This window comes from Aegilops tauschii, chromosome 4, assembly GCF_002575655.3.
Source record: "Aegilops tauschii subsp. strangulata cultivar AL8/78 chromosome 4, Aet v6.0, whole genome shotgun sequence".
Lineage (NCBI taxonomy): Eukaryota > Viridiplantae > Streptophyta > Magnoliopsida > Poales > Poaceae > Aegilops > Aegilops tauschii.
Genome location: NC_053038.3, coordinates 68,302,486 through 68,319,222, shown reverse-complemented (window position 1 = coordinate 68,319,222; position 16,737 = coordinate 68,302,486). Strand labels below are relative to the sequence as shown.

Sequence of the window (16,737 nt, the reverse complement as noted above, 5' to 3'; positions counted from 1 at the left end):
ACATAACAATTCACCATACGTGCCTGCTATGGGAATCACAAACTTTTAACGCAAGTATTTCTACAATCCACAATTACTCACTAGCATGACTCTAATATCACCATCCTCATATCTCAAAACAATCATAAGGAATCAAACTTCTCATAGTATTAAATGCACTTTATATGAATGTTTTTATTATATCCCTTTTGAATGCCCATCATATTAGGACTAAATTCATAACCAAAGCAAATTACCATGTTGTTTAAAGACTCTCAAAATAATACTCCCTCCGTCCGTGAAAAGTTGACCCCATGACATTTTTGCAAAAAAAACCTCGAAGAAACTCCGACCAAACCCGCAGTCCATCATCCCCTTCGACAGCTCCGCTTGTGCAGCTCCCCCGCGACATCGGTGATGCCACGCAGCTCCACCACGCCGCGACCCGCAGCTCCACCGCTCCCTCCATCCCTACCCGTTGATTTGTTTCCTAAAATACTCACCTTTCCCCATCCCTGCCCGCTACGAGGCCGAATGTGTACCACTCCAGCATCCCCGACGCGGTGTCCAGCCGGAGGAAGAGGTAGTCGTGGGCGGCGCGGAAGGCGCCGTCGGCCTCCACCAGCGCCTTGATGTAGGTGTTGGAGCCGCCAGCAAAATTTCAAATTGGGAAGAGCAAAATCTCACCTTTCCTTTTCCGGCGGATATGAAGGCGGCTCTCTTCTCTTCATAGGGTACGTGCAGAGCACACACCCCTACAGGTTCTCTCCTATGAAATCTTGTCTAGCTAAATGTAATGGTCTCGCTGCTCCCTGCTCAATTTTGGTGCCTGTGGTGTCTAGAGTCTGAATTGGAAATCAGAACGAGTTCCATAATTTTCAGTTTGTAAAATTTCACTGAAGTTTATTGTATGAGACAGCCTGTATAATTTTCAGCTCCATAATTTTCAGTTTGTAGAGCTGGAGGTCAGATTCAGCTCCATAATTTAATTGAATTTTATTGAGAGAAGTCATATACTCCCTCTCTCAGTTCTTTTGTTGCTTGGCCATTCCTTAAAGAAACATGACACAGCAAAATTCAGAGGAACATCCTCAAGCCTTTGTTCTTATTCATATTCTATAATCTAAATTACTCACTGAATTTTCATTCTTATGCTTACTGTCAAAATTCAGAGTTGGGAGTAGTTGTTGTTAACTAAAGGTTATGCCCCCAATGCCAATATTGACAGGAGTAGTAAGAGTAGAAGAAGATTATTGTATTCACTGAATTATTTTTGACAGTAGTTGTTGTTGCTAAAGGTTACGTCGTCGACCAATTCACATTGCTGGCGCCGTTGTCCCACCGATGGTTGTGGCAGCAGGTAAAAACCCTACATCTTGTCTCTCTGTTTTCTAAAACTGTTGTTTCAATTGTTACTGAACCTTGTTAAGTTTTAAACAAAATGGCTACTTGTGCATCTAGGAATCATTTAAGTTCTGCTGCTATATGACCATGCTGGAATATGCATTTACATAGATTGACTGATGGCTCAACATATTCTTGACTTTGTTACTGTATTTATCTAAAGATGGGAGTATATCACCATGTCCTGACTTTGTTACTCTTGCACTCACCTGTGCTGCTCTTGCACTGATTTCAGCTCCCTCTCTCAGTTGTTCTGTTGCATGACCATGTATAGATAGAAGTTGTTCCCTGTGGTCCAAATAGGTGAGCGAGCCATCCATCGAATTGCCAGCAAAAATCAAAATGTAACTAGGATGACACTGTATATTTAGTGTAGAATCTTGTAAACTGAATATTTAGTGTAGAATCTTGAAAACTGAATTTATGGCAGAAGTAGTACATGAAAACTGAACTTATTGTTATTGTAATTTAGTTTCCAGTTTGGGAGTACAATACTGATCTATTCTGAGAGATTAAAAGAAGATGTTGGTACTCTTTGCTGCATGGTTGACAGTAACAAGATTTAATTCAGTTAACTTGAGTTATCCAATTTCCAAAATCTCAAAATGAATGACTGAAATTGGACAATTGGAAACTTTAGGCATGTTTGCAATTGGACAAATGGTGTATAAATCCAAATAAATCAAATAAATCCAAATAAATCAAATAAAATCAAATAAATCCAAATAATCCAAATAAATACAAATAAATCAAATAAATCCAAATACTCCTATCCTTTCTTTTCCTATCCTTTCTCATTGAACACATGACATAATACATACACATGACACAAGACATACACATGACACATCACATACTCCTATCCATTCTTTTCCCTTTCCCTTTCTTTTTTCCTTTCTCTATCTACTCATTTCCTTGTTCTATAATGGCCTTGGTGTCAGTAATTAGCTCAGGACTGCAATATACACCTATTATTTCCTCTCCAGCATTCTGTAGACGTTCCTTATGCAGATGTGGCATCTTGTAGTTGTTTCCTCCTTGATCTTTCATCACTTTGACCATCACTGCTTGCAACGTCATAAAGCTTTTGAACAGCTTATGGGCATCGTAGTTCTCAAACTCCTCTACACCCTGTACCAATTCCTAGATATTCATAGGTGCTCTGCAGTCGGTTAGGGATTGGAGGGAGCAGTGGAAACAAAGATCTAACACATTGAGCTTAGGACTGTTCGGTGGTTGTTGCAATAGTCGAATATCCAGATCTGTTTGTGCCACAGCTTCTAGAAAACCAGCATCATTAGGGAGGACATGCGGTGTTGCATTATCTTGTTGAATGAAGATCGTTGTGTCCTCGTCACTGTGAGGCCATTTGTCTTGAATAGCAAGGATTACATTATTGATCAGGTAATCTCTGCACACAGGTCTAGTACTTTTGACCGGCCTCAACTCTATTGTCCCCCTATCTCTGTTGTGGCTTGTTCGTTGTGCCTCGGTCTTACCACGAATGGCCAAATGCCAAGCTTTCCATCAAATGTCATCTCCCCATCTAATTGTAGCGAGGTTTGGCCACAGCTGTTAGAAACATTACCTTCCCAATGCTATGAGTATTGTGCACAGTTCGATTTGGTTCTTCTTCTCCAGGCAGTACGTAGTAGCTACTCTTCACTCGGGTCATGTCATACCATTTATCATCGATGTGGACCATATTTTTCATTGGCTTGAAACTAGGCCAAGGACTTGATATCCATCTTTCATCCATCATGGATAGGCAGAACTTTAGTCTCGCTATCTTGTTCTGTGGCTTGAGGGTGGGTTTTGATGGTGCTCGTGATGCGTTTCAACTCTTGCAACTGAAATCTGTCATGTAGGGTTGATCGGGGCACACCTAAACACCTTGCGAGAGAACGGATTGTTCTTCTTTTATTCAAAGGGATTGTGGCTGTTCTCGACAGATCTAGTTCTTTCCTCTTCCTACCATTGTTGTTCTTCTTGCTTGAAACATCAACTTCTTGTCCTGCTGCGAGTTTTCCTTTGGCTAGATTCCATATTCTTGTAACTGTTCGCAGGTGAACATTCAGCATAGTCGCAATGAGCATCCTGTCATACAGGTGAACCTGTCCATCTCTAAGCTCGATTACTTGCAGAGCAAAGTAAACACCATATCTCTCCTTGTCTGTCATGTCCTTCCCTCTTGGATTGCCATGTGCATCAGCTTCTTGAGCTTCTTCCACTTTTGCATCTTCTTGTGCTTCTTGAGCTTCTTACACTTCTGCATCTTCTTGTGCCTCTTGAGCTTCATCCACTTCTGCATCTTCTTGTGCCTCTTGAGCTTCTTCCACTTCTGCATCTTCTTGTGCCTCTTGAGCTTCTTCCTCTTTTAGAAACTAATTCAATTCAATGTCTTCATCCTCCTCTTCCGGGATCAAGTTCAAATCCATAGCGTCACCTTGTTGAGCTTCATTCTCCTCCTCCGGCATCAAGTTCAAATCCACAGCGTCACCTTTTTGAGCTTGTTCTTCTTGTTGAGCTTCATCCTCCTCCTCCTCCGGCATCAAGTTCAAATCCACAGCGTCACCTTGTTGAGATTGTTCTTCTTGTTGAGCTTCATCCTCCTCCTCCTCCTCCAGCATCAAGTTCAAATCCATAGCGTCACCTTGTTGAGCTTGTTCTTCTTGTTGAGCTTCATCCTCCTCCTCTGGCATCAAGTTCAAATACATAGCGTCACCTTGTTGAGCTTCATCCTCCTCCTCTGGCATCAAGTTCAAATCCATAGCGTCACCTTGTTGAGCTTGTTTTTCTTGTTGAGCTTCATCGTCCTCCTCCAGCATCAAGTTCAAATCCATAGCGTCACCGTGTTGAGCTTGTTCTTAATGGCTCTGCTAAGTGAAAACAATACCATTGTAGATTCACTTAAACTTCACTGTAATGCAAATAGAAAAAACAAAATTGTTCCCTAGGCTTAATGCTTTCATTCATCAAAAGTTAAATAGAGCATCAGAGCAGAATGTTCACTTTATGCTCTCTTTTTTGTCAAGCATGCATGTTTCGCTCTTCTACTGTTGGCCATCAAGGGACCAACAACAAATGGCAGGGACAACTATGACAGATAAATGAACCATAGTAGCATCTCTACCAATACTGAATTTCAGAGTACATCAATACTGCTATCTTACTGTGATCTTCATTTGCATAAATCTTGACAATCATTTGATCAAACACAGAATGTTTATGCAGTATAGAGAAGTGTTGATAATTCAGTTACCACTATTGATCTATTGTACTTCTTGATCTACTGCTGCTATTTCTCCTGTTGTTGATCTGCTTCTTCACTCTCTGGTTCCTGTACTTCTTGATCTGCATCAGAACTAATTGTTGATGCTCGCATCAAACATTATAATGACTGATTTTGATCTACTCCAATAATTATTCATTGACATGATTAATTGACACAAGTAATTGACAGAATCTGGAGTAATTTATTATTTCCAAAATCTGGAGTAATCTTCTCAAGTTACATGATCAGTTGTGCTTGACTGAAAATTTTGACAGAAATTTTTTGAATGATTTAATGCTGACAACTGTACATCTCTGTAATTGTATGACACTGAATATGGTGTTGTTATGTGTGTTGGACTAACATCTCTGTAATTGTATGACACTGAATGTGTGGGGTAACATCTTTTACATCTCTGTTTTGGTCAAAACTGAATGTTGATTGCTTGCATCATCTACTCTGAATGATTTTATATTGACAACTTCAGCATCTATAGACTTTGTGTTGTGGCAGCAGCTAAAAACCCTACATCTTGTCTCTCTGTTTTTAAAGTTGTTGTTTCAATTGTTACTGAACCTTGTTAAGTTTTAAATATTATGATTGATAGCGGCGGGGTGTCCTGATCTTTCGATGAGATGATAACTAGCGATTTGGTGGAGCCGACTTTGACGATCTGACTACAAACGTGCACGATGTTGCGCCTTAGCAATCGCTAAACCAATCTCCTGAGGTTACTGACGATGCTGGAAACACGATCAACCTGACCACGAAGGTCTATACCTGCACGAAATCGAAGAACAAGCAAGAATATGATAATGCAATCCGAATATTGCGAATATAGATGAAGTATTGGTAAAGGTGGGGATCCGAAAGCGGTCTTGGTCTGGTCGTTGGACACAAACGAAGTATACGAATTGGCAATGGCTAACTTTTAATCTAAACAAATCCCAAGGAAAAGGCTACTAGATGGATCTACTTATATAGGAGCAAGGGGTGGCAGCCAAGGAGGTGGGAGGACGTCCCAAGGTAGCCTAAAACTAACCCTAGGTCGTAGACGGCTCATGGGCCCAAGTGGAGGTGATGCAACACCTTTGGACTTGTAGTTTGACTCGGATTCTGCTGCAGCGTTAGATTGTTTCGTCGATAACTCAACGCTCCGAACGAATTTGAAGGTGAATCCAATTGGGTTGGAAAGTGGACAAAATCTAGTTTCCAACATAAAAAGAATCACCAATTCGGAGTCCGTATGAAAGAGTTCTTGGCGTTTTGAGTCAGGTATGTTTGTGCAGTCCGAATCTGAATCCAGAACATGAGAGACTTGGACTCTATCTTCTCTTTGCCCAAAAGTAACGTGAGAGGACTTTTTGAACAGCACCTAAACTTCTCTTTTCCCTTTATCTTCATATGTGGATTGTACAAATATCCAATACACCTACAATTTGACATGACACAAAAGTTTGTGAAGTATTTTTGTCCTGGATGACATAAATAAATTATTGCATAGTTTGCATTAAAAAACACCTCACAAATATGCGTGTATGCAATATTTTTGGTCGTATCCAAGGTAGTCATGTCCTCATCAATGATTATCAACTTTATGTGTGAAGTTTGACATCAACTTGACTGAATATCAACTTGACAGATCAAAAGCTGACAGAAATTGACAGGTTTTGAGCATCAAGAGATCTGAATGCAGTTAACTTGTGTTAAATAGTTAACTGAATTTTTTTTGTATCAACATTGCACCATTTCAGCATGACAACTCAACTCAACTAACCTCAACTCAATTCAGCAATTATCTTGCAGGCTCAGGAATTATCTTTGCAGGTTCTCCAGACACAACAATAATCTTCAGACTCACACCACTAGTTGAACAGCAGCAGTAGTAGAGGTGGGCGGGGCAGACTCACCAGCACCAGTACAAGCAGAGTCGAGGCAAGGGAAAGGGAAGAAGCATCATCAGGGGTCCACGTCGGCGTCGCCCACCAGCAGTAGCAACATCAGAGGCGGGAGTGGCCGGAATTGTCCACGGTGCCGGCGACCGAAGCGGACAAAGTTGGAGGCGCAGGTTTGTGGCCGTGGGCGGCGAAGCTAGTTGCGCAGGTGGGCGACCGCAGACGGCGCTGGTGGGCGACCGCGTGCGGCTAGATTCAACGGGGCCGGCGACGCAGCTCGAGGCGGGCGCCACAGGTGGGAAGCCTCGGCGCACGTCCAGGCGGGCGGCAGCGCTGGTGTTGGTCGCGTGCTGGGCGGCGCTGGTGTTGGTCGCGACGCAGGTCCAGGCGGGCGGCGGCGCAGGTGGGAAGCCGACGATGGCTGCGAGGCGCGGGTGACGGGGGAGCACGAAGGAAGAAGATGGAGTTATTCGTGATGGGTTTAAAACTCTGAGGGTTTTTTTGTAAAAAAGTAAATACACTGTGCCGGGGACAACTTTTCCTGGACGAAGGGAGTATAAGTGAAGCATGAGTGTTCAACAATTTCTTCAAAATAAAACCACCGCCGTGCTCTAAAAAGATATAAGTGAAGCACTAGAGCAACTAACAAACTACTCCAAAAGATATAAGTGAAGATTAATGAGTAGTCGAATAATTATGTAACTATGTGAAGACTCTCTAACATTTAACAATTTCAGATCTTGGAATATTATTCAAACAGCAAGCAAAACAAAATAAAAGAAAATGACGCTCCAAGCAGAATACATATCATGTGGTGAATAAAAATATAACTCCAAGTAAGGTTACCGATGAACGAAGACGAAAGAGGGGATGCCATCCCGGGCATCCCCAAGCTTAGACTCTTGGTTGTCCTTGAATATTACCTTGGGGTGCCATGGGCACCCCCAAGCTTAGGCTCTTACCACTCCTTATTCCGTAGTCCATCAAAACTTTACTCAAAACTTGAAAACTTCACAACACAAAACTCAACAGAAAATTCGTGAGATCCGTTAGTATAAGAAAATAAATCACCACTTAGGTACTGTTGTGAACTCACTCTAAATTTATATTGGTGTTACATCTACTGTATTCCAACTTCTCTATGGTTCATACCCTCCGATACTACCCATAGATTCATCAAAATAAGCAAACAACACAATGAAAACAGAATCTGTTAAAAACAGAACAGTCTGAAGTAATCTGAAACTTCGTATACTTCTGTAACTACAAAACTTCTAAAAAATAGGACAATCTAGGCAATTTGTATAGGCTTCTTATGGTCCATAAAAAATCGGCGTAAAGTTTTAGCTCATTTGGACTCCGTTTGATATTCCTTTTCTGTAAAACTCAGAAACAAGAAAAAAATAAAAACTGACACTAGGCTCTAGGTTAATAGGTTAGTCCCAAAAATAATATAAAATAGTATATTAATGCATATAAAACACCCAAGATTGATAATATAATAGCATGAAACAATCAAAAATTATAGATACAATGAAGACGTATCAGTAGGCGACTCGGATCCTGTGGCCTATGAGGCGGCACTCCGCACCAAGCTCCGGACAAAGCAGGCGGCTCGAGAGCGTGCGACCAGGGATCGCGATGTGGCGCACGCTCCTACGGGCTGTTCTTTTTAAATCGAAGACATGGTTGTGCCTGTGTGTTTGAAATGTTTCTAGGCAGACGTTCACTCTATTTAAGATTCTTCCGGGTTCCTTTCTGTGTTGGCTGCTCCAATATACTACCTCCGCCCGAAAATACTTGTCGCTCAAATGGACGCATGTAGGCATATTTCAGTGCTAGATACATCCATTTGAACGACAAGTATTTCCGGGCGGAGGGAGTATGTATTTTGCGATCGGATCTAAATTGGACGATAGGGGTGCGGCCTCCGATGCGGCAAGCGGCAGCGCTCCCATAGACCCTTGGGAGGACCGATAACGAGGTTAACCGGTATAGTGATCAGAGTGTTAACCACGAGGACCGGTAATATCGCAATTCAGGTTTTGTAACTATCGTGAAGCCAAGGGAATTGTATTCGTAAACAAATGGTTCGCTGAATACTTCTGGAATATGCGGGAGTTATTAAGGGCATCCAGATCCCACTGTTAACTATTGACTAGAAAGTGTTTCACCTTATGTTCGCTTTATTTTCAAACCTGAATGGTCACACACTTAATGGATAGTAATTACGATGAGAACTAAAGTTTGAGAGAATGAGCACCGAAAGAGTTTCAGATGGATCCGGAAGTGTTCCAAATGGTCCTAGAAGCGTTTCAGGAATTCTGGAAAGGTATAACATATCTTAAAAAGTTTCACGTCTATATATGGAAAGTTTTAAAAGATTCCAAATGGTTCCGAAAACTTCCAAAATATTATTTAGGAGAAAATTCCCTCTTGGCTTAGCCCAAGGAGGCAGCTCCTGGTGCGCAAAAAAAGACCCAAAAGGGACGCCACCCAAGGTTGAGCCGAATTATTGTATGTCATGTGGGTCTCGCTTGTTGGATGGGTATCCAAACGAGTATCCATGGAGCAACTATGAACCCATGCCCAACCCATGAGTTTGTGGGTACCACTCACGGAAAAATCATGTGCAAATGTGATCCTTCAAACCCCACAAAGAAAACATGACTAAAAATGGTCCTCCAAACCCTTGCCCAATGGGGTCAACTACTAAAGGAACAATGTTTATTATGAAAGAATAGGCATAATCAAGTCGAACCGTCGGATTGGAGATAGGCGACACATAATGATTTGTAAGTTTTGAAACTTGTCGATGCTTCTGTGTCATCCATCTCTGATCTAGCCATTTAGGTTGACCTTTTCTATTCTTTCACTGCAGGGGTCGAATATGCACAGATACCAGAATCCATGAATAATACTGACATCTCTATTTAAGATTGCGGGAGATTAATAGATTAATGTCATGGAAGGCGGGAGGGGGGAATTCAAAATAGGCGGAGGGGGCCAGGGGAGAGAAGTTGGCAAGAGACAAATACTCTGTGTCCATGGATTGCATAATTCTCTTCCAACGGATTGGATTGGCCTAGTTTTGGGAGCCAGTGGACTCCGTGTGTTGTCACTTGTCAGGGCTTATCTTTCCTATAGACTAGAAGTTTCCTTCTGTATGATTAACAACAATCAAGGTGTCGAACCTACGGTTGACAACACCTTTGATCATGTGTCAGCCATCACACAACAGTCTCTCCTGGGAATCTATCTACTGTGGCGCCATGACAGTACACACCACATCGCTTTCAAACCAACAATAATTTTGCCGCTTAGCACAAACGAGACCGTGTAATAATTAATCACCCTCCTGACACACATCACACAGAACTGGCAGCTTCTTCTCACACCAAACAAAACGATACGCCGACTTGTGAAAAGATCGTACAACTGTCCAGGTGGCCGGTACAACTTGTCGACCAAAATATGGAACAAAACTGAAAAAAAAAACTAGGAGGAAAGGAACGATATCGGCAAAGCGGAACAGAAAGGCATATGCTGAGGCATATCGCGTCGTCGATACGTGTGCCAACGGCATGCACGCAGCGTTGCCCAAACGCCGTCGCGGTCGCCACTCGCCGGGCCATATCATACCTAGCCAGCCACTAGGCAGAGGCATATATCTCCTCTTTTTCTTTTCGCTTTATTCCTCTCCTCCCATCGCTCCAACGAGATAGATCGACGCATAACCGCCGTAGAATCCCACACCCATCATCACAAAAACAAAACAAAGCAAAATATTACAAAATACTCCAATATACTGTAGTTCAAGAAAAGCACCGAAAAGAAATATGCTGCGCCGTTGGAGGATATAGCACCCGGCTTCCTCCATGTCCATCTTTCCCCTGCACCACACCTCGACACCGTGAAAGCGCGCCACACGAGCGCCCGGGCGCACACGTATATAAGCCGATCGTTGTCAGGCCGGGATTTTCAGTGAAGGGGCAGCAGAGTAGCTAGCTAGCTCGAGGGAGAGCCGAGATGGCGGTGGGGAACGAGTGGATCAACGGGTACCTGGAGGCGATCCTCGACGCCGGGTCGAAGCTGCGGGTGCAAGGGGTGTCGCTGCCGCCGCTGGAGCCAGCGCCGGCGCTCGCGTCGGAGGAGTCCAGCGCCGCCTACAACCCCACCAGGTACTTCGTGGAGGAGGTCGTCCGGAGCTTCGACGACCAGGCCCTCCACAAGACATGGACAAAGGTGAGTAAACATCGACCCACCATGGCCGCCCAGTCCAGCCAAGCTTAATCAACCGATCGCGGTCGCTTGATCGCCGTCGCCGTGGAGGACGATGGCTGACGAACAAGACGGGCTTGATGATTGCAGGTGGTGGCGATGCGGAACAGCCAGGAGCGGAACAACCGGCTGGAGAACCTGTGCTGGAGGATCTGGAACGTCGCGAGGCAGAAGAAGCAGGTACGGTCTGCTCTGCTCCGGCCGCCGTGCGCCATGGACGGCGATGCCGTCCGTGGGCGGAGCACGCACGCATATGGGCCTTCACGTGCCCTGCTTTTCCTTGCGTTCGCCATCGGGTTTCCCTTTTGCTTCAAACGGAAAAAACAAACCTCGTGTTCAATGTCGGCGGCCTGCTTAGCCTGGCCCATAGGGCACTTCGAACGCTCCGACTTAATTGTCCGCGAGTTTATAGTAATTTGCTGGGCTGGGTCTCTTTTTGACTCGTCTCGAGTTTTTACTAGGTACTCTCGAGTTTTACTGCTTTCTGGCTTTACCCTAGTTTGTACCTCTACGGGGAGAAATGAGGGTAAATTTCACATAACTCGCACTTTGTTGCAATAACGGCACTGGTCTCCACGACCACACGTATTCTTTGCAATCAGTTTCAGAAAATTATTACACTTCCTATCTTCCCAACAAACTGGGCCCACTGCGCATAGGCACACCCTCTTGCCAGTTGCGGCATGTACATTTACTCTTTTTTTTTCAGAAAACAGGTACACTTACTTTTTTTGAGAAAAGGCCTAAGTCCATGCATTAAACATCACAAGTCTTTACAACCACAATCGTACAGAAAAAGAAAATTATTACTCTGATGTCTTGATTTGTACCAGCAAATGTTACAAGGAAATATTCTGGCGGTTTTTGTTATGAGGAACAAGGTTCCACTGAAAATATTCTCACAGTTTTTGTTATCAGGAACAAAGTTTCATTGTAAACAAAACAATTCCGAGCCTCACCGTAATATGCAAAAAAATCGGATTTTTCTTTCAGACGTGGAGATTTCAAATTTTATTAGATTTTAAACTAATCTAAAGTTATTTGAAATTATTTTGAATCTGCCTTGAAATTTCGAGATTATAAATAGTTGAGACCCCACCGAAATATGCGAAATTTCAATGAAATTTCGTTGGAATTTTTAACCCTAATCAGGAAGCTAGTTACAAATGCTCTCAATACTCCCTAGAAGCAAAACCTTGGATGGCGTAGAAATCTCAAAACCTGGGCCAAGCTTCACCAGCCGTTGTTGCATCTCCAATACGAAACCCCGTAATTGTCACACAGAACACGGTAGCAGGAAATCCAAGGAGAATTTTCGGTTGCAAAAAGAGAGAAGAAATTGGAATCCCAGCTCCAACCCAACAGATTTCTTCCAAACACGCATTAGTGGTAGAAAGACGTCAACTCTGAATTTTATGTTCAGATATTACAGTAGTATTTTGTAAGCTTTCTGGACGTATGTGTAGGTGGAGAGGGATTACTCGCAGGAGGTCGCTCGGCGGAAGCAAGAGCAAGAGCTGGGCAGCTTGGAGGCCGCCGAGGACCTCTCCGAGCTCTCGGAGGGCGAGAAGGAGACCGTCCCCAAGCCGGACGGCGCCGCTGCACACCTGTCCGCCGACGAGCAGCAGCCGCAGCAGCGCACCCGGCTGGCGAGGATCAACTCCGAGGTGCGGCTCGTCTCTGACGACGAGGACGAGCAGAGCAAGGACAGAAACCTCTACATCGTCCTCGTCAGGTGACACACAACCGAGCGACCTACTTGATAATGAAATGACAAAATTGACACGAATCTTGCCACTGATCATACCATGTTTTTTGTTCGATTTCTTCAGCATCCATGGGCTCGTGCGTGGAGAGAACATGGAGCTCGGGCGAGACTCCGACACCGGAGGCCAGGTCGGTCAAGTCCCGTCCAAACGTTGACACGTCTCGTGGACTTGCACTGACTTGTCTTTTTATTTCTCTTTCTTGCCATGGGCAGGTGAAGTACGTGGTGGAGCTGGCCCGGGCGCTGGCGGCGACGGCGGGGGTGCACCGCGTGGACCTCCTGACGCGCCAGATCTCCTGCCCCGACGTCGACTGGACCTACGGCGAGCCGGTGGAGATGCTCGAGCGCCTGTCCTCGGGCGACGACGACGGCGACGAGTCCGGGGGAGGCGGGGCGTACATCGTGCGGCTGCCCTGCGGGCCACGCGACCAGTACATCCCCAAGGAGGAGCTCTGGCCGCACATCCCCGAGTTCGTGGACCGCGCGCTCTCGCACGTCACCAACGTGGCGCGCGCGCTGGGCGAGCAGCTCCAGCCGCCGCCCAGCGACGCCCCGGCGACGGCGCTGGCGGCGCCGGTGTGGCCGTACGTGATCCACGGGCACTACGCGGACGCGGCGGAGGTGGCGGCGAACCTCGCGAGCGCGCTCAACGTGCCGATGGTGATGACGGGCCACTCGCTGGGGCGGAACAAGCTGGAGCAGCTGCTGAAGCTGGGCCGCATGCACGGGCCCGAGATCCAGGGCACCTACAAGATCGCGCGGCGGATCGAGGCGGAGGAGACCGGGCTGGACACGGCGGAGATGGTGGTCACCAGCACCAAGCAGGAGATCGAGGAGCAGTGGGGCCTCTACGACGGCTTCGACCTCATGGTGGAGCGGAAGCTCCGCGTGCGCCAGCGCCGCGGCGTCAGCAGCCTCGGCCGCTACATGCCGCGCATGGCGGTCATCCCGCCCGGCATGGACTTCAGCTTCGTCGACACCCAGGACACCGCCGACGGGGACGGCGCCGACCTCCAGATGCTCATCGACCCCGTCAAAGCCAAGAAGGCTCTGCCTCCCATTTGGTCAGAGATTCTGAGGTTCTTCACGAACCCGCACAAGCCGATGATCCTGGCGCTGTCGCGGCCGGACCCGAAGAAGAATATCACCACGCTACTCAAGGCGTACGGCGAGAGCCGAAAGCTCCGGGAGCTCGCCAACCTGGTAACCTACACTCTATCATAGTTGTGATCGAAACGACTGAGCGGATTCACTTGGTTGATCCTCTGCGATGGAAATGGATGCAGACGCTGATACTGGGGAACAGAGATGACATCGACGACATGGCCGGCGGCGGCGGCACGGTGCTCACGGCGGTGCTGAAGCTCATCGACCGCTACGACCTCTACGGCCAGGTGGCTTATCCCAAGCACCACAAGCAGACGGACGTGCCTCACATCTACCGCCTCGCCGCCAAGACCAAGGTAGTACAAAATTTGAAAAGTCCCCATCCTGTTTTCCCCTCCACGATGCCCAAAATCTGACATGTTCAACTCGTAGGGAGTGTTCATCAACCCGGCTCTTGTAGAGCCGTTCGGCCTCACAATCATCGAGGTAAGAACAAGATCCACTATCTTTTGGTAAGAACAAGATCGTTCTCAAACTGATTGGGAATGGTAATTTTCTTGTCTGTGGCAGGCCGCCGCTTATGGTCTGCCCGTGGTGGCGACCAAGAACGGCGGGCCGGTGGACATCCTCAAGGCGCTTCACAACGGCCTGCTGGTGGACCCGCACTCCGCCGAGGCGATCACCGGCGCGCTGCTCAGCCTGCTGGCCGACAAGGGGCAGTGGCTGGAGAGCCGCCGCAACGGCCTGCGCAACATCCACCGCTTCTCCTGGCCGCACCACTGCCGCCTCTACCTCTCCCACGTCGCCGCCTACTGCGACCACCCGTCGCCGCACCAGCGGCTCCGCGTCCCTGGCGTCCCGGCCGCCTCGGCGAGCATGGGCGGCGACGACTCCCTCTCGGACTCGCTCCGTGGCCTCTCGCTCCAGATCTCCGTGGACGCCTCCAGCGACCTCAATGCCGGGGACTCCGCCGCGCTGATCATGGACGCCCTACGCCGCCGCCCGGCGGCCGACAGGCGCGAGGGCTCCGGCAGGGCGTTGGGCTTCGCGCCCGGCAGGAGGCAGAGCCTCCTTGTCGTCGCCGTCGACTGCTACTGCGACGACGGCAAGCCCGACGTCGAGCAACTGAAGAAAGCCATCGACGCGGCGATGTCCGCCGGTGACGGCGCGGGAGGGCGGCAGGGGTACGTGCTCTCGACCGGCATGACCATCCCCGAGGCCGCGGAGACGCTCAAGGCCTGCGGCGCCGACCCGGCCGGCTTCGACGCGCTGATTTGCAGCAGCGGCGCGGAGATATGCTACCCGTGGAAGGAGCTCACGGCCGACGAGGAGTACTCGGGCCACGTGGCGTTCCGGTGGCCCGGCGACCACGTGAAAACCGTCGTGCCGAGGCTCGGGAAGGCTGAGGACGCGCAGGCGTCCGACCTCGCCGTCGATGTGTCCGCCGGCTCCGTGCACTGCCACGCCTACGCCGCCACCGACGCGTCCAAGGTAAGCAGAGCACTGCCAGAGTAGACCGGCGTGGTTTCGCGTCCTCCGCCGTGGGCACGCTTCTGATGAGCTTTTCGTGCAGGTGAAGAAGGTGGATTCGATCAGGCAGGCGCTGCGGATGCGCGGGTTCCGGTGCAACCTCGTCTACACGCGCGCCTGCACGCGCCTCAACGTCATCCCTCTCTCCGCTTCCCGCCCACGCGCCTTGAGGTGAAGAAGACGAGGATTCGGATCAATCAAACTCTCATCTCATATGGTTCGGTGTCTGAACATTTCAGATCAATCAAATTTCTGGATGGATGTGCAGGTACCTGTCGATACAGTGGGGCATCGATCTCGCCAAGGTGGCGGTGCTCGTCGGCGAGACCGGGGACACCGACCGGGAGAAGCTCCTCCCGGGGCTGCACAGGACGCTGATCCTGCCGGGGATGGTCTCACGCGGCAGCGAGCAGCTCGTCCGCGGCGAGGACGGGTACGCCACGCAGGACGTCGTGGCCATGGACTCCCCCAACATCGTCACGCTCGCTCAAGGCCAGGCTGTCTCCGACCTTCTCAAGGCCATGTGAGAGAGCACAACTCGTACGTAATGTAATTTTGGCAGGAAGATGACTGCAGAATTTGCATACAAGGTAGTATAAATTTATGGATGTGCAAGCATGAGCAAACATGTGGCAAATAATTTTTTATGTCTTAGCATGCCTCCCTGAGGTCTGTTGTACATATATATACACTTTATAAATGAATAGTATATAAGACTTGGAGGATAAAAAGTTATCTCGAATTCCAATCTACTCCCTCCGTTCCAAAATATAAGTCTTCCTAGAGATTTCAATAATGGATTACATACGGAGCAAAATGAGTAAATCTACACTCTAAACTACGTCTATATACATCTTCATATTGAAATCTCTAGAAAAACTTATATTTAGGAACGGAGGGAGTATAACTAAACATACATGATGCGATGGCCGTTGGCTATGCTCCCGGTGGCCTAATGTGCTGGTTTGAGTTGTTGGCGTGTCCTCCCCGTGGTCACGCGCGATGCAGCAACGGTGTTGGCCGTTGTCGCAGCCTTCAAGGTTCTTGGCTCCACCATTGGCTGCAAGCAACAGTCTAGATTGCGCGGGATGTTGCTAAGGCGGCATGACGAGTGCGAGTGATGGATTGGTCTGCACGAGGGTGTGGACATGGCCCGGGACCAACTTAGCAAAAGGCCGTGACCACAAGAGAGGCTCAGAGTGGGGCAGGAGGGTGACGAAGGCTACAGAGTGTCGGCGGGATGGTGACAGAGGCTAGGTGGATGAGGAGGCAATGCCGCATTGATACAAGTGAGCGGGGAAAAGAGGCTGTCATGAGGAAAGGATTGAATTTATTTTCCTAAGAAGTGGTTGCGGCCACTCAAATTTGAGGGCCAGCCGATGCACCGCTTATATTTTTTTTAGGAGTTAAATCGGATAAAAATCCCATTGTCTCTCCTTCAAGAAAAGGTGGCTAGGGTTTCTGCCTCCCGTCGGCGGCTTCGCCGATCTGCCACGTCT

The 16,737-nt window shown here is 47.8% G+C and overlaps 1 protein-coding gene and 1 long non-coding RNA gene across 2 annotated transcripts; both read left to right on the top strand.

The window, feature by feature from the left end:
- Window positions 1-343: 343 nt before the first annotated feature.
- On the top strand, window positions 344-7,117 carry LOC120962759 (uncharacterized). Its single transcript, XR_012181360.1, has 2 exons — window positions 344-713; window positions 1,278-7,117. It is a non-coding gene; the product is annotated as an uncharacterized lncRNA (long non-coding RNA).
- Window positions 7,118-10,259: 3,142 nt separating this feature from the next.
- On the top strand, window positions 10,260-15,969 carry LOC109762784 (probable sucrose-phosphate synthase 5). Its single transcript, XM_020321656.4, has 10 exons — window positions 10,260-10,797; window positions 10,924-11,013; window positions 12,300-12,568; window positions 12,666-12,729; window positions 12,815-13,804; window positions 13,888-14,064; window positions 14,141-14,194; window positions 14,279-15,199; window positions 15,282-15,409; window positions 15,507-15,969. The coding sequence occupies exons 1-10, from the start codon at window positions 10,582-10,584 to the stop codon at window positions 15,763-15,765; spliced, it is 3,168 nt and encodes a 1,055-aa protein (XP_020177245.1). The 5' UTR covers window positions 10,260-10,581; the 3' UTR covers window positions 15,766-15,969.
- The last annotated feature ends 768 nt before the right edge of the window (window positions 15,970-16,737 follow it).

Excerpts from the sequence above, each read along its gene's own strand:
- LOC109762784 (XM_020321656.4), top strand. The coding sequence starts at position 10,582 with ATGGCGGTGGGGAACGAGTGGATCAACGGGTACCTGGAGGCGATCCTC. Across the intron at positions 12,569-12,665 it reads CTCTACATCGTCCTCGTCAG|CATCCATGGGCTCGTGCGTG; the intron begins GTGACACACAAC and ends CGATTTCTTCAG. Across the intron at positions 15,410-15,506 it reads TCCCGCCCACGCGCCTTGAG|GTACCTGTCGATACAGTGGG; the intron begins GTGAAGAAGACG and ends ATGGATGTGCAG.